Here is a 24,483-nt window from a genome sequence, read left to right as displayed (position 1 = left end):
TTTTGTTTCAGTTTCAAAACTTTGTAAATAAGTACGTTTTCTCCTTCACTGATGGGGCTACACTGATGGGCACCAATGTGGCACCAATGAAGTGGCACTGATAGGCGGCACTGATGGGCGACACGGATGGGTGACACGCATGGGCGACATGGATGGGCGACACGGACGGACACTGATAGGTGGCACAAATTGGCACTGATAGCTGGCACGGATGGGCGGCACGGATGGGCGGCACAGATGGGCATGGCTAGGCGGCACAGATGGGCATGGATAGGCGCCACAGATGGGCATGGATGGGCACTGATAGGCGGCACAGGTAGGCACTGATAGGCGGCACAGGTGGGCACTGATAGGCGGCACAGGTGGGCACTCATAGGCAGCACAGGTGGGCACTCATAGGCGGCATTGGTGTTATACTATAGTAATGGATGCCAATCAGTGCCAAACAATAATGCATGCCAATCAGTGATGCCCATTGTGGGCACTGATTGGCATCCATTATGGGCACTGATTGGTACCCATTGTGCTGACTGGCATCCCTGGTGGTCTAGGGAGGATTACCTTTTCCCTGGTGGTCTGGTGGCATCCCTGGTGGTCCAGTGTGGGCATCCTCTGGGGGGCTGTGCTGATAATCGATCAGCACAGACCCCCCCTGTCAGAGGAGCAGCCGATCGGCTCTCCTCTACTTGTGTCTGACAGACGCGAGTGAGGGAAAGCCGATCACCGACTCTTCCCATTTACACTGTGATCAGCCGTGATTGGACACGGCTGATCACGTGGTAAAGAGTCTCCGTCGGAGACTCTTTACCGAGATCGTAGTTGCCGGGTGTCAGACTGACACCCCGCAACAACGATCGCCGCGATGCGCGCCCCCGGGGCGCGCAGCGGCTCATAATCCTGATCACGTCATATGACGTCCGGTCAGGATTATGCAACCACTTTGCAGCCGTCAATTGCCTATAGGGCGGGCGGCAAGTGGTTAAAGTAGAGGCCTGGAGCTGCAGCTCCAATAGCCCCTACGTTAATCTGGCCCTGTCTATACCAACAGTATATTGTAGAAAGGGGCTTAAAAAACAAAGCGTATTATTTTAGCTTTCTTTTCCCAATATATTTTGCCACTGTAAGTATTGACACAACACACTGATTTATTGTGTTGGCGCTGTGTGCGTTCAGTAAGTGAATGAATGATATTCCAGTAGCTGTGTAGTAGTTGACAATCCCCCCCGTCTCCGCTGAACAGTGCATGCTCCAGTTACCTCTGCTGGTGCTAATGGAATTATTCAGTAACAATGAGACCGGAAGTCTACCGAGAGGAAAAGCATAAGAGGTTCACAGGACCAAATAGAAACAAAAGGAAGCCGAGTTTTCATGAGCCGGCGATGTGATGACAGAGCGCCGAGTAACATAACATTCCACGCCAAACCTCCATGCAAGTTTTCTTATGATACAAGTAGAACCCGCAGATTTAATCCATGGCTATTTTTGTCATTTAGTTAATTCACTTTGTTAGATATTAATCCTGGAAATCCGCGGGCATTGAATAGCGTAATCTTGCCTGGGGCCATGCCCCTTCTTTATTTACACCCTGTCCCCGTGTGACCGCCGCAGATCTGCTGGCTTTTACACAACCTTGTGAAGATGATGGACAAATGTTGTTTCTCCGATGAGACCCCCGTACCTGTGCCCTGACCTGGAGCACAAGTGTGTTTTGAATGGAACAATGCCATGTAGAGCTTACCACTGACCTAAAGCTCCTATTATTTGTTCTATAGATTGATATGTTTAGTTCCCAGGCAGGAAGCAGCCTAAGGTCTCTTCCATAGACAAACCTTGGCCAATATTTTTCAGCAGCCAATTAACACGACAGCAAGTTTTCGAAAATTTTTGAGGAAACAGATGTACCCGAACTAAACTCATACATGCACAGGAAGAACATACCTAGCCGAAGAGAAGATGTGTTAAGAAATGAACCCAGGACCCCAGCAATATGGAGGCAGAATTCTGTTGATGGCAGTATGGTGCATAGCATAGCTCCCAACTGTCCCTGATTTTAAGGGACTGTCCCTGAATTTGAACAATGTCCCTCTTTCCTCCTCATTTGTCCCTCATTATGGTCTGATCTATACAGTTGTATATAAAATTCACCATTTATCTCTCCAAAAATATGATACAGTGCTAAACCTTTCATCCAGTTTCTCAATTGCTGCATTTGTACATTTCAAAAGCCAGTATAAAGGAATAGTAGTGGTTAAAAAAAGCACTTGTGGGTTTAACTAATAATTTTTTTGTATAATTCTCCTTTAGGGGGGGCGTGGCATAGGGTGTGGCCTATGCCTGCATACTTTTTTGCTAATAGGTGTCCCTCATTCCCATCTAAAAAAGTTGGGAGGTATGAGCATAGGTGTGTGCACAAGGTGCATACCCTAATCACCCCATGATGGGCCGATTCCCCCAGCTTCCTGTCGCCCCCTATCTCCCGTCTGCAGTGCTACCAGCTTCCCTCCTCTCCTCTCCCAGAGACTGCTATGGGGGATGTTTCAGGATAGAGAGCAGGGGAAGGGGTCAGTAAATATTTTGTTTATTGGCCCCTTCCTTTTTTTGAGTAAACACAGTGGGGGTTATTTACGAAAGGCAAATCCACTTTGCTGTACAAGTGCACTGAAAGTACACTTGGAAGTGCAGTCGCTGTAAATCTGAGGGGAAGATCTGAAATGAGGGGAAGCTCTGCTGATTTTATCATCCAATCATGTGCCAGCTAAAATGTTGTTTTTTATTTTCCTTGCATGTCCCCCTCTGATCTACAGTGACTGCACTTCAAAGTGCACTTGTAGTGCAAAGTGGATTTGCCTTTAGTAAATAACCCCCAGTGAGTGATCTGTACTAATCGCTCCTGTGTTCATTCTTAAATATCATAGTAAACTAAGCGGCTAAAAGGACTGCCAGCCAGGCCTACAGATAGATCAATAGCACGGTGTTGATTAAAGTGAAGGTGTGCTTTGTCGACTCACCCCTCCCTTACAGCTGCGTTTATTCAACATTCTGGTTAACCACAGAAAATAAATCCCCATGTTACTGCACTGGGAGACTCAGCAGCCAATCGCTAAGCACCAGTGTTGTCTATTGGGAATGAGACACGTTTCCACATACGTAAAAGTACAATTTTTTTGTTTTGTTTTTTTTACTTCCACAAGCAGAGTACTGGTGGAACAAAGGGATGGCGAGTTTAAGCAGCTGCTGAGGAACGGATTACTGGATACCTGTAGTTTTCTGCTGGATCTTTCAGTTTTTTTCACAATTTTGTCATTTTTTTCTGGTCACCACAAACAAACAATCTGTATACAATGGAGCAGCTAAGTCACCCTAACCTGATGTTACTGCCGTTCAAGCACAATGGCCAAAACGCTTGACACGTCATATCCAAAACTTTGCAGACTGTGGCAGTGCAAGGCCACTGTAAAAACGTTGGAAAAAGTGTGGAGAGTGCGGGGCTTCAGAATGTCAATTCTGAGTGGAGAACGATGGGTTTGCATCTTTCTCCGGTTTTGTCATTCCCAAATCAAGGTCTGGTGATTAGGGACACCAAAGTGCTTTTCGGAGGGATGGAGTCTCCAACCCAGTGTCCTGTTTTGCCAGTAATCAGCAGGCTGAGTGGGCAGGTATTCACAGAATTTATATTTTAGGATATGACAGCAGTTCAGGGCTCCACCCAAGAGACAGGAGGTTTCTGTGTAGGGGCCAGGAGGACCCCAATCCTTCCCCAGGAGTCAGAGAGGCCAGTGCATGTACACATGTAGCACCCTCTATGTACAGTGTAGGCAAATTTAGTTGGGCTCCTCTGTAGGCAGAGGAGTTGGGGTTAATTTGTTGCATCCCCCCCCCCCTGACTTCTGAAACTGACTAGATGATTTTAGAACTTAGGAGGTGGAGGAGCAGAGACTAAACCTGAATATTTATGGAGTATCCTCTAATCCCTGGGTAGGCAAGGCCCAGAAGGTGGGGAGATAGGCCATAAATGTTCTGGAGCCTGGCCATGTGGGAGCAGAGTCCGGGGTCCAGTTGCCTGGAGGAGACCCCTGTGCTGGGGGGGGGGGGGGGGCTCTGCCCCTGGGCAGAAGAGAGAGCAGGAGAACTAGAAAGAGAGAGAGGTCACGAGAAGTCTCACATTCCTTTCCAGCCTCAGCTAGGCTTAGCTGAAGCCATCCTGGAAGTCAAGACCAGGACCTGTTTAACAGAAGGTCTGTGCACCAGTCACTTGAGCATCAGGATTCAGCACAGGGCCTGAGTGAGTAACTTTAACCACTACACCCCAGAGCCTGATAAAGGAGAAGCAACAAGGTGCCACCCTACACCTCTTGCTTGGGGATCTGAGAAACAGGTGCACTAGCATCTTCCACAGGAAGACCATCTGCACATTTGGAACATTTTTGCTTCCAGTTAAGCTGATTCGGTAATCCTATGGGAGGACAGCGCAGTGATTCGTAGCAGCCGGAAAGTTAGCACGTCCTCAGTTGGCATTCAAGTTACAGTAATGGGCATCCCATGCCTTCCCTTATCTAAATTCATCCTTTAATAAACCTAAAGTAAACAAAACACCCTGGTCTGATTCTTAAATCCTGTATGAGTGCTGGAAAATTCATGTTGCCTGGATGTGCATGAGAGGGGAGACCCCAAAATCCAGTGGCCCTTGCAGGGGAAGCACAACACACTTAGCTATACCTTGGCTATCTTTCAAAGTGTGTACATGAGCACTGAGGTGCTGTGTTTGATGGCCTTGAGGACCTGGGCAACAGGATTGAGCAGTGGTGCTCAAAGACCCACTAGTTTGTGTTGATAGTAGAAACCCCTGAGTGGGAAACGGGCTTTCTGCGTGAACGTCTTTTCTGTATTACAAATAAAAGTGGGCCTTAAACAGCATTTCTGGAGTGGACTGAACTCACTGAGAACCAGCAAAATTGAGCTAAAATCCTCAAACCATCACAAGACAATTTGGTTGCCTTTACATGGGGTGATGAACTCCACTGAAGACCCCTTGGTCATGTCTGGTGTCTCTTGCCAGTTTTAGTCTGTGCCATGTATCTATGATCTATTTTTCGAAGATCAATGTATTGCCCTTTCTTAACATGAAACAATGATACTATAAAATACCCAGCTTGTTTTCTAAGAAAGTCTCTTTACTGGCATGTGAGGAGAACTTGCCTAATGTAATTGCTATGCCTTTGTACTATTGACAAAATCGATGTTAATTTCTTCACAAGCATAAATAGAGTCTTTGTCTGTGAAATTCTCTCATATGTAAGTAGCAGAGGACCCATTCATCATTGTTCTGTGCACCTGTTACCAGTCTGCATTTACAGTTCCTACGCTGAAACCCAACAACGGGCGACCTTTGTAACTCAGACTGGTACTGGTGTATTATACACTACACTGAAAAAGTATGTCCCTTTCTCTATTCAGTCTTACAGTGTGGTGGCATGTATTATTTAACTCCATTCCAAAATCTTAACCGTGTTACATTTAAAGGAGAAGTACGGCCAAAGCTCGTTTGGTCGTACTTCTGTGAATCACAAAAGTGAATTTTACACTCCTGTGACCCAATTCAGCAGACAGCGGGCTGAAGCTCGCTGTTGGCTGACATCACAAAGCCGATCCAAGCTTGGTCAAGATCGTGACAATGAAGTCAGGATCTGCCCACATGCCTGGACTGGCACCTGGCTTAGCCTCTCAGCGTAGTGCTGAGAGCTTTAACTGGCCGCTTCCATCCCCTTCACAGCCCAGAGCTCCAGTGAGTCGGGGGGGGGGGGGGGCAGATCACTGAGTGGTGAATGATAGTCACCAGCTTTCTGCTCAGGGAGCCCTCAGAAGCGAGCAATCAGCGGTGTTTTATCGCAAGGTTCTCAGTGTTACAGGCAGCAGGGGACAGATGCAGCATTGGACCGATGTTGCATCCACCTAGGTAAGTATGAAAAAAAAAAAACTATACTGGCCTTTAAATTCTATAGCAAAATCTGCAGCTCCGATACTATCATACCCCCTATTTATTTAACCACTACAGATCCGCGCTATTGCCAAATGACGGCATTAGCGCGGACCTACATTTCCGGGACTACGTCTATTGACGTCGTCCCGGTTACGAGCGGCCTTGCGCGCCCCCTGAGGGGCGCGCGCGGCGCGCTCTGTGATCGGCGAGTCCGTGAGACTCGCCTGATCACCGATCCGTGTAAGGGGTCGATCCCGACCCCTTATCACGTGATCAGCTGTCAGCCAATGACAGCTGATCATGTGATAGAACGGAGCCGGTAATCGGCTATTATTCCTCCTCGCGCTGACAGCGCGAGGAGAGAAAAAAAAAGCCGATCACCGGCGGCCGTGATCGGGACATCAGTCCCGATCACGGCCATCAATACAAGGGACCACCTGCCACCTGCCTGTGCCCACCTGCCTCCCGCAGTGCCATCCTGAAGTAAAATAAAAGCAAAAGTAAGTGCCCCCCGTCAGTGCCCATAGTGCCCACAGTGCCACCCACAGTGCCACCCACAGTGCCACCCACAGTGCCACCCACAGTGCCACCCAATCTGCCTCAAAGGTGCTGCACCCCAGTGCCGCCCATCAGTGCCCAGCAGTGCCGCCCATCTGTGCCCAGCAGTGCCGCCCATCAGTGCCCAGCAGTGCCACCTATCAGAGCCACCTATCAGTGCCACCTATCAGTGCCCATCAGTCCCATCTATCTGTGGTACCTATCAGTGCCCATCCGTGCCACTTATCCGTGCCACCCATCCGTGCCATCTTATCTGTGCCCATCTTTGCCCATCAGTGCCGCCTTATCTGTGCCCATCGGTGCCGCCTTATCTGTGCCTATTAGTGCCGCCTTAACTATGCCTATCAGTGCCCACCGGTGCAGCCTATCAGTGCCCACCAATGCAGCCCATCAGTGCCCACCAATGCAGCCCATCAGTGCCGCCTAATCAGCGCACTTCAATGAAGGAGAAAAATGACCCGTTTGCAAAATTTTATAACAAACTATTAAAACATGATTTTTTTTTTTTTTTTTTGCATCTTTTTTTGTTTGTTTAGCAAAAAATAAAACTCCGAGCTGTAACTAAATACCACCAAAAGAAAGCTCTATTTGTGGGAAAAAAATGATAAAAATTTCATTTGGGTACAGTGTTGTATGACCGCGTAATTGTCACTCAAAGTGCATCAGCGCTGAAAGCTGAAAATTGGTCTGGGACTGAGGGGGGTTTAAGTGCCCAGTAAGCAAGTGGTTAAAGTGTAAGTTCAGCCTAAAACTAACTATCTCTAAATCTACTCGCAGCCACATTTTAAGACTAACCTATCTGACCCTGACTTCGCTGGCTCCTGTGTCAGGTAAGTCACACATAATGGGCTACTATGCGATGCATAGTAGTCCATTATGCTTTGCCTTTGCAGGGAATGAAAGAGGAAGTAAACCCATCAGGGTTTACTTCCTCTTTAATAAAGAAAGAATTCATGTATACACAGAAAATTTGGAGGTAAGGGACTTTACGGTACCAATGGGTCAAACACAAAAAGAAAACCATATGGTAAAAAATATGAATTTATTAAATTATACTAAAATTACTCAGCCATATAAAATCTAACATTTATTCCAATTCCTTATGGTCTATAACAGAAACCTGATATGAAAAAGCAGGTAACATTCTATTATGAATCAGCATATTCTCCATCCCAATGGGTTCAACATGTTTCACCTTAATAGGCTTCCTCAGGAACAAGGGACTAGGAGTATCCAATCCACAGAGAAGTAATGTGTTACAGTCTAAATATACATGAAAGAAAAGGAAATAATAAATAATAAAAGGAAAAAATAACACACACAGCATAACAAAATATTACAAATCATAATTGCAAATGTGTAAAAAAAAAAAAAAAGGGAAAGCTCCTCCCTCCAAAAATAGGCTTATACACAGCTAAAATGTTGAGTAATCCCCTTACCTCCAAACAAAGGGGGAAATACCAACACATTAGGGGGTTAATTCCCATCAAAAACAATCCCCATCACTACCACCGCAAGCGATGCCGGACAGCTTCCAATACATGGCCAGATAGCCCGTAGAGAGGGTTGCAATTCCTACATGTGTCTCTGAAAAATATATGCAATAATACCTGAACAAGCAATCACAAAGATAAAACTCTTCTTAAACTAAGTAGGTATGGAGGTGGAGGCGGACAAGGACCCTAATCAGGTTTAACATTAAAGGGACCACACCTCCCTCCCAAATCACTTCAACAAAGTTGTTGTGGATCATGGAGCTCGGGTTAAGGACTTGAGCCTACAGATAGAGATCATCCACAGGATCTAATGAAAAGGGAGACAACAAGCACACATATGGCCCTCTCAGTATCACTATAATATGTGCCCCAAAACATATCCAAACGAAAAAGAAAACAAAAAAACACAAAAATGCAACAAAAAAAAAACTCAGGAATCAAAATCTCTCACCTCTAACGGTTCTGAGCTGCTGATAATTAGCTTCTTCAATTTCCCAAAGGTTGGAGAAGGAGGGGAAGAGAGGAAAGTGATGGAGGGGGAGACCCTCACCCCCAAACGCAGCCACCCCACAGTGCCCAAACAAAGCCAAATCAAATCCAACCTGCGGTCTATATATCTAATTTGGAACAATGATACAAGACACAACCCATGAGAAGTGTATAGTGCTAAAACACACGGCCACAAAAATAATTTTTACATATCAAGTGTCCACACAGCGAAGTCCCGAGCTCCCAAACACTCCCGGCTTGTCACATGGCACACCGGGTTTAAATAGCCCTCTCCATGGCGCCAAAACGTGACATGTGACATCACAGCGTCATGCCATTTTTATTTTTCAAATAAAGAAAGAATGTTATTTTGCATCTCAGTGTGCAGTATTCTTGTAGCATTGATTGTTTGCATGGAGACGAGGTCAGCCGGCACCTGAGATGTGATCGTGGAGTGTGGAATCTGATCTCTTGTGGAGCGGCACATGAAATCATTTTTTTTTTATTTAAGCGACTGTTATAGTGCTGTTTGCACTTTCTATATGTGAACAGTTTTTTTTATTGTTTTATGTAATTTCGTTTAACAGATATACATTATATAAAGTTTATTTTGCATCATTTATCTGAAGTTGCTATACGAGATCTTACTCATCTGATGAATAGAGGAAGAGAAGCGGTGAAAGGTTATTCCCTGATTATGATGTAAAAGATGTAAAAGAGGACATGGAAAGCAAAAAGCAATTATCCATTAAATTTTTTTTACCTTTTTGTAATTTCGAAGGTAGTAAAAATGGTGAGTGTGTTTCCAATTTGTCACACAAGAGCACTGATCTGGAGGAACACTGCGCACATTGTGTTGAGTGAAGAGAACCACAAAATTATATAAGAGACTTTCACTAAAGATATGTATATACATATTTGTTTTTTGTACAGTGGTTCTTGCACTTTAATAATTTATAATGCAATTCAATATTTAATATACAGTATATAGAGAGTATGATGGTATAAGTGCTGCAGAATTTGGTATATGACTTGTTATTACTTCTGGCAGCATACTAGCTGATCATTAGCATTTATGAATACGAGTTACTTTTAAGGTATAGGTGCAGCTAATATAAAAGACGGTTATTTTGAGTTTGGTAAAATACATCTAAACCCAAGAACAAAAATTAAATAATTTGCAGTCTACCAGTCCCTAGATGTGGTGGCTGCGTTGGGATTTTTTAGGCTTATTTTCCCTTTATTTTCATCTGGTGATCTTGGCAGTAACACACTTCCTATTCCACGGTGACAACGCACACACACTGTGTAGGCAGGTGCAGTCTGTACTCCGCACAACAGGTGGTGCTCGACCGATGTGGCAATGTGGTAATGCAGAATTTGGTTCCTCTATGACTTCTTGTGGTCACGGGCAGACAGCTGTATGCATAGTTGCCAACATTGTAAAAAAAAAATTTGGGACACTTTTTTGGCAGTAGGCGGAGTCGTGGTATAATTAGGGGGAGGGGCATGCGTTTATAGGTGTGCCATAGGAAAAAGGTAAAAATGCGGCGTGTGAAGTGCGCCGCTGCAAAAAAATGGCGTGGTTTACGTAAATAGTGGGCGTGGCTTACATGGGGTGTGGCTCAAAGGGGTGTGGTTAGAGTCTGAGATGAATGCGGGATGGAGAGGGAAAGGGGGGACAGCAGCCCTCTGATCCTGCACCACAATGGCAATATGTGCTTTCCAGAGTTTGACAATCAGCAGATAAAGATACTCCAAATACCTGGTGTCGGCGCTTCAATAATCCCGGCGCCATGACTGTTATGGTGTCAGGATGATTTAAGTGCATATAATATAAAATGAAATCATTCAACTCACCATAATGCAGAATCAGTGGGAGCCCTGAGCGCGTCACTAGCCACGTTGCCTGCCACCAGATGCCATCAGGTGTCCCAAGCGGAGTCTGTCCTTACATCAGGTGCCCCATCAGAGGTACCTTCCTCACATCTGTGTCCATCAGCGGAGCCCCTCCTTACATCCACAGACCGCCCCCCACATCCTGCACAGACCTGCCCCCACATACTCCACAGACCTGCCCCCACATACTCCACAGACCTGCCCCCACATCTCCAGACTGGCCCCCGACATACAACTGGCCCCTGACATCCACAGACTGGCCCCCCACATCCACAGACTGGCCCCCACATTCACAGACTGGCCCCCAACATCCACAGAATGGCCCCCGACATCCACAGACTGGCCCCCCACATTCACAGACTGGCCCCCACATTCACAGACTGGCCCCCAACATCCACATACCATGACTGGCCCCCAACATCCGACTGGCCACCGCCCCAACATCCACATTGACAGACTGGCCCCCGACATCCACAGACTGTCCCCCACATTCACAGACTGGCCCCCAACATCCACAGACTGGCCCCCAACATCCACAGACTGGCCCCCACATTCACAGACTGGCCCCCACATCCACAGACTGGCCCCCGACATACCACTGGCCCCCACATTCACAGACTGGCCCCCACATTCACAGACTGGCCCCCAACATCCACAGACTGGCCCCCGACATCCACAGACTGCCCCCCACATTCACAGACTGGCCCCCAACATCCACAGACTGGCCCCCAACATCCACAGACTGGCCCCCACATTCACAGACTGGCCCCCACATTCACAGACTGGCCCCCAACATCCACAGACTGGCCTACGACATACCACTGGCCCCCACATTCACAGACTGGCCCCCACATTCACAGACTGGCCCCCGACATCCCACTGGCCCCCAACATCCACATACCATGACTGGCCCCCGACATCAGACTGTCCCCCGACATCCACATACCATGACTGGCCCCCGACATCCACATACCATGACTGGCCCCCGACATCCAACTGGCCCCGACATCCGACTGGCCCCCGCCCCGACATCCACATTGACAGACTGACCCCCGACATGCCGCCATTGCCGCATGGAGAAATTTAACTGTGGCGCCGCCCACCACACTTTACACTGACACAAACACACACTAGCAGCGGGGGTGGGCGGCACCACAGGTGTAGACCAACTTCTGGTCTTCTTAAAAATGGCCTCTAGTGGCCGGCGGCAAAAAAACGGAAAATTCAATTTCCCGGGACAAACCGAATGTCCCAGTGACTCAGGAGGCATTAAAGCCAATGGTTCAGAAAGGCAGCCAGGAAACTAGCATGTTAAAAACGAATGGTCAGCAATAATAACTTTCATGATTCTTTAGTGTAGGGTGAACAGACATCCCCGGTTTCCGGGGACAGTCCCCAGATTGAGGACACTGTCCCCGGGCCAAGTCTGTCCCCAGTTTTGTCCCTGGACCAAGTCTGTCCCCAGTTTTGTCCCTGGACCAAGTCTGTCCCCAGTTTTGTCCCCGGATTGGATCTGAACAGGGGTTAGGGCAATTTCAAAGACAGGCAGTGCAGAATAAAAAAAAAAAATCTGAATTACACACCCCTGCTCCACCGCTCCTACTAGCTTAGAAATGTGTAATTTTTTCCATTATCTGTACCCCTCTCTGATGATCATGTGCTGGCCGGAGCAGAGGGAATATTTCTTCATTTTCAGGTGCATGCCCATTCAGCTCCGTTCGCATGCTCTTCCGCCTTGGCTCAAGTCCCTGCCAGCCGCCTGCCTGCTTATCTTTTTTCCTTCCCTGGTGGAATGATCTTCTTCCCCACCCAGTAGTAGCCGGGGCCAAGAAAGTAAACGGTGGTGGCGAAGGACAGAGAGCCACTGATAGCCGCCATTACTAGTAAAAAAAAAAAATATGTCCCCGGATTTCATTTAAAAAATCCGGTCACCTTACCTTAGTGATAGGTTTCCTTTGCTACATATGACTGTGTAGAGGACGCAGAAGACATCTGGTGGGGGGGAAACATGTGGGACTAGTGAATAAATACTATAGGGAATAAGGGCTGTCTCCTTTTGGCACAAATGGTATTTTCTCAAATGTAGCAAGCAAAAACATGCACACAAACTCATATATCCATATTCCATAATCAGAGAGGTACAAATATATATAAATCATTACCTTCGAAGCCTACTGCTTTGAATGGGACAAAGGCCCAGTGAAAGCTATTTTTCTTTAAGCATTGCAACCTAATAAAGTAGTTGGGAAGGTGCAAAGAAAGGCCTCGGAAGGATGGAGAACAATTGTCTCGCTCATATAATGGGTAACAAGAGACAGTAAACTGGCACTAATAGAGGCACAACCTTTTCAAATTAGAGAGACCAGGTCTATGCGTACCCTTTCTGCAGGTCACTTTGTGATAATGGGCTACTTCTCTGTATTATTTCCCGAAGTACAAAGCCAGCATTAATCAAGTGACCTAAGACTTTAGTATAATATATCTAATATATCAGTTACTGGTCCAGCCAAAGACACGTTGGCTACCACCGCCATTGTATGCTTTGTTCACAAAGTGATAGGACAAGATTCAAGTACTTGAGTGGAGAAATCTGCTGTAACCGAGAGAGAATCTTTGCATTAAAGTGTTACTAAACCCACAACAGTAAAATCAGTCTGTATATACAGTAAAGCATGCCTGTTATACTCAATGTGGAACCTAAAGGGTTAATCCTCTGCATTATGTAAAAAAAAAAAAAGGGTGCCTGATCCTGTCTTCTCTGATCCCCCCCTTCTTCCATAGGCATGCACACAGGTGTGCCGGTGTGCCCAGGCACACCCCAATCATCCCTGTGCATTGTCTGTGCTTTCATCGCCAGTGCTAGTGCTAACTGCTGCCACATGTGTAACTCATGGTCACCACTCTTGTTGGGTCCAGGCTGGCAAAAACAGTGGGAGGTGATTGAGCAGGGACGAGGGACCACAGCTGCGGAGTAATCCAGCCACATTTTCCGATGCAGCTTCTATAGTTCCGGCTGGTGCCGGCGGAGTGATATACATCTGCATTCCGCCTGCCCTCCGACCTCTCTCTCATTTGGAAGAAGCACCGGTGGGTGGCTGCAAGATCGCGGTGAGCAGTGAGACTGAGCACTGAGCAGGGCAGGCACATGGACCAAAAAAGGCAACAATTCAAATCCATGTGAACCCTGGCTTGTCAGCAAAAAAAAAAGTGAGCATTTTATATACACACATATATATATATATATATATATATATATATATATATATATACATATACACATATATATATATATATATATATATATATATATATATATATATATATATATATATACACACACACAGACGCACATGTGTTTGAGCTTTGGTTTGAGGTCCACACCCTAATGCAATAGGCTGCGCACTCCTATGCAGTTGTAGTGGAGCTGAAAGAACTGTTACGTTTGAGTTAGGAACTGTTAAAAGACTGTTACCATAGGAGACAGCATTCCTCCATGTACATATGTGGCGCCTTGCTGGGGCCTTTTCCTTGCACGGCTGTCTTCCTATTGTCCTTGCTACATATGATCTCTACAGTACTTACTACTGACCCCTGATCTCTTTGTTACTAACTATGACCTCTGATCTCTGTTACTTGCTACTGACTCCCTGATATCTGCGTTATTTACTACCGACCATGGTTACTACAGATCTCTAAAATCTGCATTACTCCTGACCCCTGCATTGTGTGTCACGTACTAATGGCCTCTGAACTTTGCATTGCTAGTGTCCTCAGAACTCTGAGTCAGTACTGACTTCTGATCTTTGCTTCACTTGCTACTGACCTCTAAACTCTGTGTTACTCCTTACCTCTAAATCCATTTTAACATACTTTTGTGTAGGGTGCAGTGTCGTCTACCGGCAGCAAGGATACACTCAGAGGCCAAAGTGGATGAAAACAGTATATTGTGAGAGTTCCAACAACATACAAACAGGCCTGGTGGGAAGGCACAGCCCATTGGAGCCACTTACAAACACTAGTAGAGGATCAAGATCCTGGACTGATGCCGACTCTGCAGCAAGGAGCGGAAATGCTGCCTGGCCGGTACACACACCGAAACAGGAGGTTTCCTATGAGGAGATTGCATAGTCTTGCACTTGCCTTACTCCTCAGGAACCTTTCCCTGCCACCAAGCACTGTCCCTGCCAGACAGGGAACCTGTCCCTACACTAACCACTCGCAACCATTCCGGGAGCCAGAGTCCTAAATAGACTCGCCCAAGATGGCCACTGAGGTCATGTGGGGCACCAGCAACCAGACAACAGTCTCCTAGCAACCGCAGGAAGTCATAGAGGAACCGAGTTCCTCACAACTTCTTTCTCCTTCCTTCATCGAAACGTGTCAGGATATTGTGTACTATCAGCATTTCTGACATTGAATGTTGTGTACCCTTGTGTTCAGCCCCATTTGTGTTGGTTTTAGATCTCCTGTACCACAGCTCATATTTTAACCGCTATTGTCAAGTTTTTATATAATTGTCATTAATAAAATTCAATTTAAAGGGGTTGTAAAGATTCGTTTTTTATTTTCTAAATAGGTTCCTTTAAGCTAGTGCATTGTTGATTCACTTACCTTTTCCTTCGATTTCCCTTCTAAATGTTTTTTTTTCTTTGTTTTCTTTGTCTGAATTTCTCACTTCCTGTTCCTCCTCAGTAAGCTGTTCAGTAAGCTGTTCTGGCTGACTAAACACCGCTCAGATGATGGTGTGAAGTTTACTGAGGAGAAACAGGAAGTGAGAAACTCAGACAAAGAAAAAAAACATTTGGAAGGGAAATCGAAGGAAAGGCCGCGTACACACGCGGGGACTGTTCGCCCAACTTTGTCCGTCAAACAGTTTCGGCAAACAGTCCGCTCAAAATTAGCATGGACGGACATGCCCACACACGACGAACGAACAGTTTGCTGAAACCGTGCGCGATGACGTGAACGGCACGTACGACGGGACGAAAAATACGACGTCCTATACACTGCATTATAACTTTCGGCGTGTAAATCCTTTCTGAGCATGCGCGGAACTTAGTTTGACGAACAAGCCTACACACGGGCGGACTGTTCGCTCAAACAAGGTTTCAGCGGACAGTTTTACGGAATTTCCGAAAAACCTTGTTCGTCAAACTGTCCGCTGAAACTGTCCGCTGAAAGCCCACACACGAGCGGACTGTCCGCCCAAACACTGTTCAGCGGACAAAGTTGGGCGAACAGTCCGCGCGTGTGTACGCGGCCAAACGGTAAGTGAACCAACAATGCACTAGCTTAAAGGAACCTATTTAGAAAATAAAGAACAAAGCTTTACAACCCCTTTAAACTTTCAATTCCATGTAGTATCTTTTATTCTACCACCTTCGCTGCCTAGAAAACCCCACATGGAGGACATTTCCCTTTTAATATTTTATTCGGGGTGTGCAGCATCCTTCTGTTGTCCTAGAAGTGTCTTTTTCCTTTTACCTACCTACATACTGACCTCTGATGTTAGCAACACTTTTTTATTGGCCATTCCTCCTAACAAATATTACCGTATCTATCAATAGTAATGATAGTCGTAAGACCACTAACATGGTTACATTACCTCTATATAATTTTATCTTTCAGGAAGGCTTGGCTGAGCAAGGTGGGCAGTCCCAGTTCCCGGATTGATCGAACTGTATTTTCTGATGAAAAGGATATCTCTCAACTTCAGTACAAGGGATTCAGCACTAGACACTGAAGCAATGGCATCTGCAACTGGTGGATAACAATTCGCAAACTGTCACTGATCTATATAAAACATGATATCACATTGATAATCTCTGAATAACGAACTGAAAATTCGCACAACAGTTGTTGTTTTTCTAGCTATGACCCATATTTGCATAGCAAGTATTACCCTAGATTCCAATGTCTGGCATGGTGTGATTAATCTAATTGTTCTAATAAAAGCTTAATACTGCATTGCTATGGTTAGACTGGAGTTATGTACCAAACTAGTACCAAAGTTCACAGTGTGCCTGAGATAAAGTGCCAGCGTTGGAGTGAAAAATGTGTGAATTGTAAATACCGGGTGTAAAGTTTCTTTAGCAAAATTTGTGATGTGTTATATTAAATAGATAGTGTCATAAAAAATGCAGTTTTTATTGGACAGATTGCTTAATGAACCATACAAGGTGAAGTAACAATTCCATCTAAATTGCTACCCTTCCTCGCTTATACTCATGTAGTGCCACCCCCCGTGGGAGTCGCTAAGAAGATGCCTGGGTCCTTTTCCCATTGTTTCCTCGCAGCCAAGCACACGGTTCTATTTGTTTTTTTTAGGCTCATTAACCAGTCTAGGGGTATGCTTTTTATGATGCTTTAACCACTTACCGACCAGCCGCCGTAGTTTTACTGCAGGAGATCGCCATGGGTGGGTGAAACAACGTTATGTAACATTGCTTCGCCCTGTGGCCACTAGGGTCGTGCACCCGCCGCTCGCCCACGGAGGTATTTATAGCTGCTGGCTTTTAATATTTTTTTTTAGGTGGAATCCCTCTTTAATGACCAGGCCATTTTTTGAGATACGGCACTTTGTCGCTTTAATGGACAATTGTGTGGTCGTGCAACGTTGTACCCAAACAAAATTGATGTTTTTTCCCCATAAATAGAGTTTTCTTTTGGTGCTATTTGCTCATCTCTGCGGTTTTTATTTTTTGCGCTATAAACAAAAAAAGAGCGATAATTTTGAAAAAAAAACAACAATATTTTTTACTTTTTGATATAATAAATATCCCCAAATTAAAAAAAAAAAAAAGTCATCAGTTTAGGCCAATATGTATTCCTCTACATATTTTTGGTAAAAGAAATCGCAATAAGCATATATTGATTGGTTTGTGCAAAAGTTATAGTATCTACAAAATAGGGTATAGATTTATGGCATTTTTTAATTATTATTATTTTTTTTACTAGTAATGGTGGCGATTTGTGACTTTTGGTGGGACTGCGACATTGCGACGGACAGATCGGACACTTTTGACACTTTTTTGGGCTCTTTGACATGTATACAGAGAACAGTGCTAAAAATATGCACTGTTTATTTTGTAAATGTCACTGGCAGGGAAGGGGTTAACACTAAGGGGCAATCAATGGGTTAACTGTGTTCCCTCATGTGTGTTTCTAACTGTAGGGGGGTGGGACTGACTGAAGGAGGAGATAGATCGCTGTTCCTAAATACTAGTATAGCGGCCATAACCCTTGGCAGGACGGCCTTAACCTTTTGGGCTTAACGGTTACCTCTGCTTGGTTTGTTTTTCCACGTCTAGGGGTTCCCAGGGTAGATACCCAACAACTTTGGACGCTGACACCAATAAAGTCCTTTTGAAAGGTTTTTATTTGCAGGGGTAACATCCAACAACACAGTCTCGTATAGGAACAGAGGGCAAGGGTGAAGAACTCAGGCACCTTGAACTGCAAATATAACAAAGTCTCTAGTACCACCCAGAGAGTAGCCACCCGCAGCTGGGTGTTTCAAGGCGGAACAAATCTCTAGCCAGAGATTATGGCAGTCAGCACTTTGACTCAGAACTTGTGAAATCTCTGACCTTGAACAAGTTGTAACTGAAAGTGAACAAGAACCTTTTTCCTCAGTACCTGGAACGTTCTCTGTCTCCTTGGTAGTACTGGAAAAAACGTGGATTCGTCAATGTCCTTCCCAACTCAGTAACCAGGCACTTCTCAGGATGCCAGCTTGTTGGCTTTCCTCCGAATAGTCCTCCCCCAGTCACTTTCACGAGCTGCGGTGCCCCTCCAAGCCGAGAGCACACCCGGGCACCTTGAATCCTCCCTCAGTTGCTGCGCCTCAGACCAGGCGGTTCCGAGACTCGGGAACAGACGGATCCCTACCCCAGACCAGGCGGGTCTATTGGGGTTAGCCAACCGAAGCATGTTGCGGAGCGACGAACGCTCCCGTGACCCCTCGCGGGGCTACCCCGGTCCAAAATCAGGAACGGACTGCTAGGGCCTTACGAACAAACCACACGGAACACGTGACCTCAACATCTTAAGTACCCTTCTCCAGACTCCTCAGCGGGGCCCGGCAGAGCAGGGATTTGTGTGTTTACATACACAAATGGCAGACATCACGGGCGCCGGCCACACGCATCGGAGCCCCCGTCGTGCAGCGCACACATGCCTGATATGGCTCTTAAAGGACCCGATGTACAGGTACGACGAAACGTGGGAACGAGCTGACCTGTTACCATATAATGATGGGGGCTGGTTGACAAGTGGTTAATAAGAACTTGGATAGTTAGTGGGTAAGGATAACATACCCCAGTAACCCTTAGTAACAATTTGAGAACACTGAACCTTCTGTTGTAGAATTATGAGCCCAGTCCCTGCACAAGGAAAGGATGGACTGAGCTTTGTAGTAGAAACTTGAGGAGATTTATCTTCCGCTCTGGAGAGTCCAAGCAAAGTCCTTTCACTAAGAATTAAATAGACTGAACTCTTCAGGACACCGGACACAATGTCCTCTACCAGCTGACTCTAGCACAAGAGGGATGGCAACTGCACACAGTCTCTAGGATCTCTCTCACCAGTCTGTACTCACAAATGAAAAATTGTTTGGCTCCTTCCAATATCCTCTAGACACTTTCACCCTGTGATACCAGACCAGATCCTCAGATGACAGCCCGTCAGTCAACTTCAGCAACTCTAAGCAAAGCAGGTCTCCAGGTAGCCCAACTGAGGTCTTGACAACCCACAGGCACATGGCAGAATGACCTAGAGGGCTAACAGCCCCCCTAGGCTGCAATCACCTACTCAGGGGAAAAGACCAGGCTTCTCTCAGTCTCAGAGTATTTATACAGACTCCCAGTCACCATCTGGGCATCTCTCCCCAGGGATTGTTCGGGGCGGTATGAATATTTTACCTGCTGAGTAGACTCTTCCTTTCATAACATTTCTGGACCAACCAGGAGGAAATAGGTAATCCTCCAGCCACTGAAGCACAGAACAGACCACAACAATCAAACACAGAAAAGCTGAATAGAGCAAGCCAGAACAACATTTTCCCAGCAACGCAATGCAACTTCACTGGATACAGTGAGCAAGATCTAAGTTGACCTAATCCTAGCACCTATATAGGAGGTTGCTATACTCACTTTTCCTTGGCTCTTTGCATCCACTGGATCAAAGAGGAATTCAATGTAAGATCCAAGTCATGCTTGTCAAGCTTAAGTTTAAATTAAAGTGAATGTGAAGCCTAAAAATTTTTTACCTTAATACATTCCTTGTATAAAGCGGAGTTCCATCCAAAGTGTTTTTTACAGGTACCTTGTCCCCACTTCCGGAAGACAAGGCCGTGGCGCATTATGTCAGCAATTCGGCCCCCCTCCTCTCTCCCCTTCTGCCGGGCCAGTGAGAGAGCATGGCGCACTTCGCGCATACGCTATAAGGGCCCAGCTGTGAAGCCGAAAGGTTGAGACTACCTGCAATAGTGGCGGCAGCAGCACCCTACCAGCCAATGTAAACATCAGCTGTGCCGCCTACATCACTGGACTCCAGGACAGGTAAGTGTCCTAATGTTAAAAGTCAGCAGTTACAATATGTGTAGCTGCTGACTTATAATTTTTAAAGGGGCGGGCGGAACTCCGCTTTGTGGTAAAACATTTTTAGGTGTCAGCATCGCCCCCTTAGCCCCTTATTACTTACCTGAGCCCTCATTTGATGCAGCGCCATGCACATCTGCAGATCTTCTCTCCCCTCACTTCTGGGTCTCGCTGGCTTTGCTGGGGCACCGGGAGCCATTGGCTTCCAGTGCTGTCAATCAAAGCCATTGACTATTGTATTCACTCCCCTCCTTACATCAGTGACCCCCCTCAGACTGGCCTGGCGGCGCTGTCACTGACCTCCTCTCAGGTGCACCTTGCAGGGCTCAGTCAGACTGTTCCAGCTTGGCAGCTCTGGTTTTATTCTATAGTCTCCTCTCCACAGTCCACACATGTCTGTCACTTCCCATAACCCCCATCCCGGCGGTGCTCCCACTCTTGATTCCTTTCTAGGATCCCCTCAGAGACTATAAAGATAAAAGACAAGAGATGGTCAGAGGCTGCAGACATGATACAGGAGGTGGACAGAGGCTGCAGACATGATACAGGAGATGGACAGAGGCTAAGGGCATACTACAGGCAGTGGACAGAGGCTGCGGGCATTATAGTGTCTTCCTCACCCCCTCACAGTAGCCTCCTCCTCTGCCCACCATCATATTACTTCCCCACATCATCAGTGTGCTGTGTCTTCCTCCTGTTGCCTCTTTCATATGACCTGTGGAGAGGTGAAAGGGCACAGGAGGAGTACACAGCACACTGATGATGTGGACTGGAGAAGTAACATGATGGTGGACAGAGTACATCACCAGTCTCTGTCCCCTGCATGGCATGGCTTCAGCCTCCCAGCTCCCAGTAATGTCCTCCTCTCTCTCTGTCTCCCCACAGTTTCAGTCACTCTCTTGCTCACTGCACCACAACACAATGTGCCTCTGTGTTCAATGGCAGAGCTATACACACGCTGCTACTTTTAGTTCCTCCAGTGCCATGTCGCAGTCATTCCAGGACAAAGAGGCGATTACACACAGTGAGGGCTCCTCTCACCTGTCACCGAGTCCTCCTCCTCACCATTACCCCTGGCTGCTCGGCTCCTCCGCCTATGATGAGTGCACTGCAGGACAGGAGTCGCTGGGAGCCGCGGTCTCTCATGCTCGATCCTTTATTCAAAAATGGCACAGAGCGGTGCAGTTACATTACTGCACATGCGCCGCTGAGCACGTGCGGCCAAACACTTTCCAGGACCCGGCCAACTTTGGAACAGTTGAACGTTCGGCTTGCGGCCATCTTTTTGACTGACTTTAACGGGCAGCCCGAAAACGGGTTACATTTATGGGCTGCCGGTTGGCAACACTGGGACACAGGGGAGGGGTCCGAGAGTGCTGGCGGGGGACCTGAATAAAGGAGGTTCACGGCCGCTCTCTGCAATGCCATTGCACAGAGCAGGTAAGTATAGACATGCTTGTTATTTAAAAAAATTAAATAAATTACCTTTACAATCCCTTTAATGATATGTAAAGCATCACCTATGGCAGTGTTTCTCAATTCAAGTCCTCAAGGCGTCCCAACAGGTCTTTTTTTCAGAATTTCCCTCAGATGAAACGGCTGTGGTAATTACTAAGGCAGTGAAACAAATCACCTATGCTAAATAATGGGAAGCCTGAAAACATGACCTGTTGGGGCGCCTTGAGGACTAGAGTTGAGAAACACTGACCTATGGACATCATTGGGAATTGTTGCTCGTCGCCCTTTCTCGCACACACTCAGTTTTGATGTGGTATCCATTTTCTCGACATTGTAAACTTTTATATTTAAATTCAGAGATTATATTGCGTTTGTGTGCATAGTTAGAATTTACGCTTTACTCTCTACTATCTATGGTAACTGAACACTAAGCCCTTGTACACACGGTCGGACATTCCGACAACCAAATGCATCGGATTTTGTCCGACGGATTTTGTCCGAAACTGTTGCATACACACGGTGTAACGACAACAAAGTTGTCGGAAAGTCCGATCGTTCAGAGCGTGATGACGTTATTTCGTTACGACGGGACTACGTTCAGGCTAGTAGCCAATAGCTTTGTTGTAGGAATTTGATCTGAGCATGCGTGGCACTTTGTCCGATCGGAATTCTCTACACATGATCGGAGTATGTCCGATCGGAGCATTTTGTGGGAAAATTTTACCAACAAGTTGGAAAACTTGGTCCATCGGATACTCCGACGGTCCGATCGGACACATTCCGTCTGAATCTCTGACCGCGTGTACAAGGGCTCAGACACCCATCACTGCATTGTCACTTGAGTCACGTGTTCCAGGGAGCCAATGGGGGGGCAGAGGAGTGAAGGGAAGGCAATAATGAACCTCAACCCCTTACTTGCCAATACCTAACTGGAGGAAGAAACTCAATAGCTTATCTGCCCTCTCCTACAACTCCTATCTCGGGATCACTTTAGGCTTGAAATATTGTTGCAAATTTACAGCATTTATCCAATGCAAAGTATTCCTTTAAATGATAAATCCACAGAAAGTTCATATTTCAGTTTCACTCATCAACAAAAGCTTGTCATAAGACCGATGGTGGACTGCCACGATGGATCCTTCATAATGCTAAATGATCAAATAAGTAGGGTATTCAAATGCAAAAAAAGTGAGAACTTTGTTTTTGCCTTTTGTGGGGGGGGGGGGCATGCACATAATATTACTGCAAGTAAGTCTGGCCATTGGAGCAAATGAAAGATTTAACTAGATATGGGTGATTAAATTTATAAACTCTCACCCAATAATGATATATCAGTCCATGGTAGAGATGCCCTTTAATTAGCAATCTGTCACCTATGGCAGATGGTAGAAGTGCTGGTGTATCTTAGACTAGCTGTGGCTTTAAGTGAACTCCTGTGGCAGCTCACCTTCTAGACCTGTTGGAGCATCTAAGGCAGGGATCCTCAAACTATGGCCCTCTAGCTGTTGCGGAACTACGCATCCCATGAGGCATTGTAAAACTCTGACATTCACAGACATGACTAGGCATGATGGGAATTGTAGTTTCTGAACAACTGGAGGGCCATAGTTTGAAGACGCCTGATCTAAGGTCACAGAACATGGTCCCCAACACTTGTAACAGTAGCGTTGCCAGACACTTCGAAAAATATACTGTATACAGTGGGCCTGATCACAACCTGTAGCAATCTTCTTAAGGCCGTTTTCACATATGTGCGGCCACAGGTTCATGCTTGGGTTTTCCAGTGTGTATCTGTTCATTGGTTCAGGTATGATCCAGGTCCAAATTTTTCCCTGAATTCACCTGAACTGGACCCAAAGACGCACAGGATCCTTCTGCAATCCGGACCGCCGCCACCCCAGACCGTCACCTTTGTGAACCACCTCCATTGAGAGCCGGTCATACTCGCATGTTATGTTATGATACCCGCATCCAATTTGCATATATGTGAACCCAGCCTAAAATATTTTGCATGCACAATGTACATTCTCTTACATAAGACATAGACAGTATATAGGCTTAGGTGATGTGCAATCAATAGAACCCCATCACAATGCCCTTCTGTAACACATGTGCATGTAAATTTCAGCCAAACCATTTAGACACCCAAAAATTTTAGGTCAACTGGTGAGATGTTAGCGTCTACAGCAAGAGCGACTCATATTAAGGTGTCTGCACACGTCTACACATTTTCTTTTCATCTGTTCCAATCCTTACCCTTAATCAGTGTATCTTATCCTGTACCATATTCTTCTGCTGCCAGAATTTTTGACCAATCAGGCAATGCCGGGACAAGGGCATTTAGAGCCCAAGACAAACATGCCAAATTGTGCCCTTGTGCCCAATTTTCTACTCTATGTAAACTAAAAAGAAAGTTTTGGCTATGCAATATACTTTAAATAAATGTTGTAAATACTTTAAAATTAGAAAAATCAATAAATAAAGTTCTTCAGTGGCTTTTATTACAACAGCCAGTTTGCAGCTCAGAGAAGTCATAGTAAAATCAGAACTCCTTGTCTACATACATAGGCATCCCCTCTCTCCCCCCTTTCTCTCTCACCCCCCCCCCCTCACACCCCTCTTTCTCTCACTCCCTCTCTCACCCCCTTTACCCCTCCTATCCCCCCTCTCTCTCACACACCCCTCTTTCTCTAACCCCCTCTCTCTCATCCCCTTTCACTCTCCTATCCTCCTCTCTCTCTCTCACACCCCTCTTTCTCTCACCCCCTTTCCCTCCCCCTCCCCCTTTCCCCCTCTCTCACCCCCTTTCCCTCTCTCTCTCACCCCCTTTCCCTCTCTCTCTCATCCCCTTTCCCTCTCTCTCACCCCTTTCCCTCTCTCTCTCTTTCACCCCCCCCCCTCTCTCTCTCACCCCCTTTGGCCCTCTCTCTCACCCCATTTCCCTCTCTCTCTCTCTCTCTCCCCTATAAGATGTAAAATGTATTAAAACATTAAAACTTTTTTTTTT

The 24,483-nt window shown here is 46.2% G+C and overlaps 1 protein-coding gene across 2 annotated transcripts in view; it reads left to right on the top strand.

Annotated features, from left to right (window-relative positions):
- Positions 1–16,386, top strand: part of ACYP2 (acylphosphatase 2) — a 232,738-nt gene extending 216,352 nt beyond the window's left edge. For both annotated transcript variants that reach the window (XM_077485550.1, XM_077485551.1), the window contains one exon: positions 16,048–16,386. In XM_077485550.1, coding sequence (XP_077341676.1) covers positions 16,048–16,092 — 45 coding nt within the window. In that variant the 3' untranslated portion in view covers positions 16,093–16,386. The remainder of the gene's footprint in view (positions 1–16,047) is intronic.
- The last annotated feature ends 8,097 nt before the right edge of the window (positions 16,387–24,483 follow it).

This window comes from Lithobates pipiens, unplaced genomic scaffold, assembly GCF_037356315.1.
Source record: "Lithobates pipiens isolate NorthernLeopardFrog02 unplaced genomic scaffold, aLitPip1_a1.2 Scaffold_18, whole genome shotgun sequence".
NCBI classification, from domain to species: Eukaryota; Metazoa; Chordata; class Amphibia; order Anura; family Ranidae; genus Lithobates; species Lithobates pipiens.
Note: the sequence above shows the minus strand (reverse complement) of the source record. Positions and strands in the feature narration are given on the sequence as shown.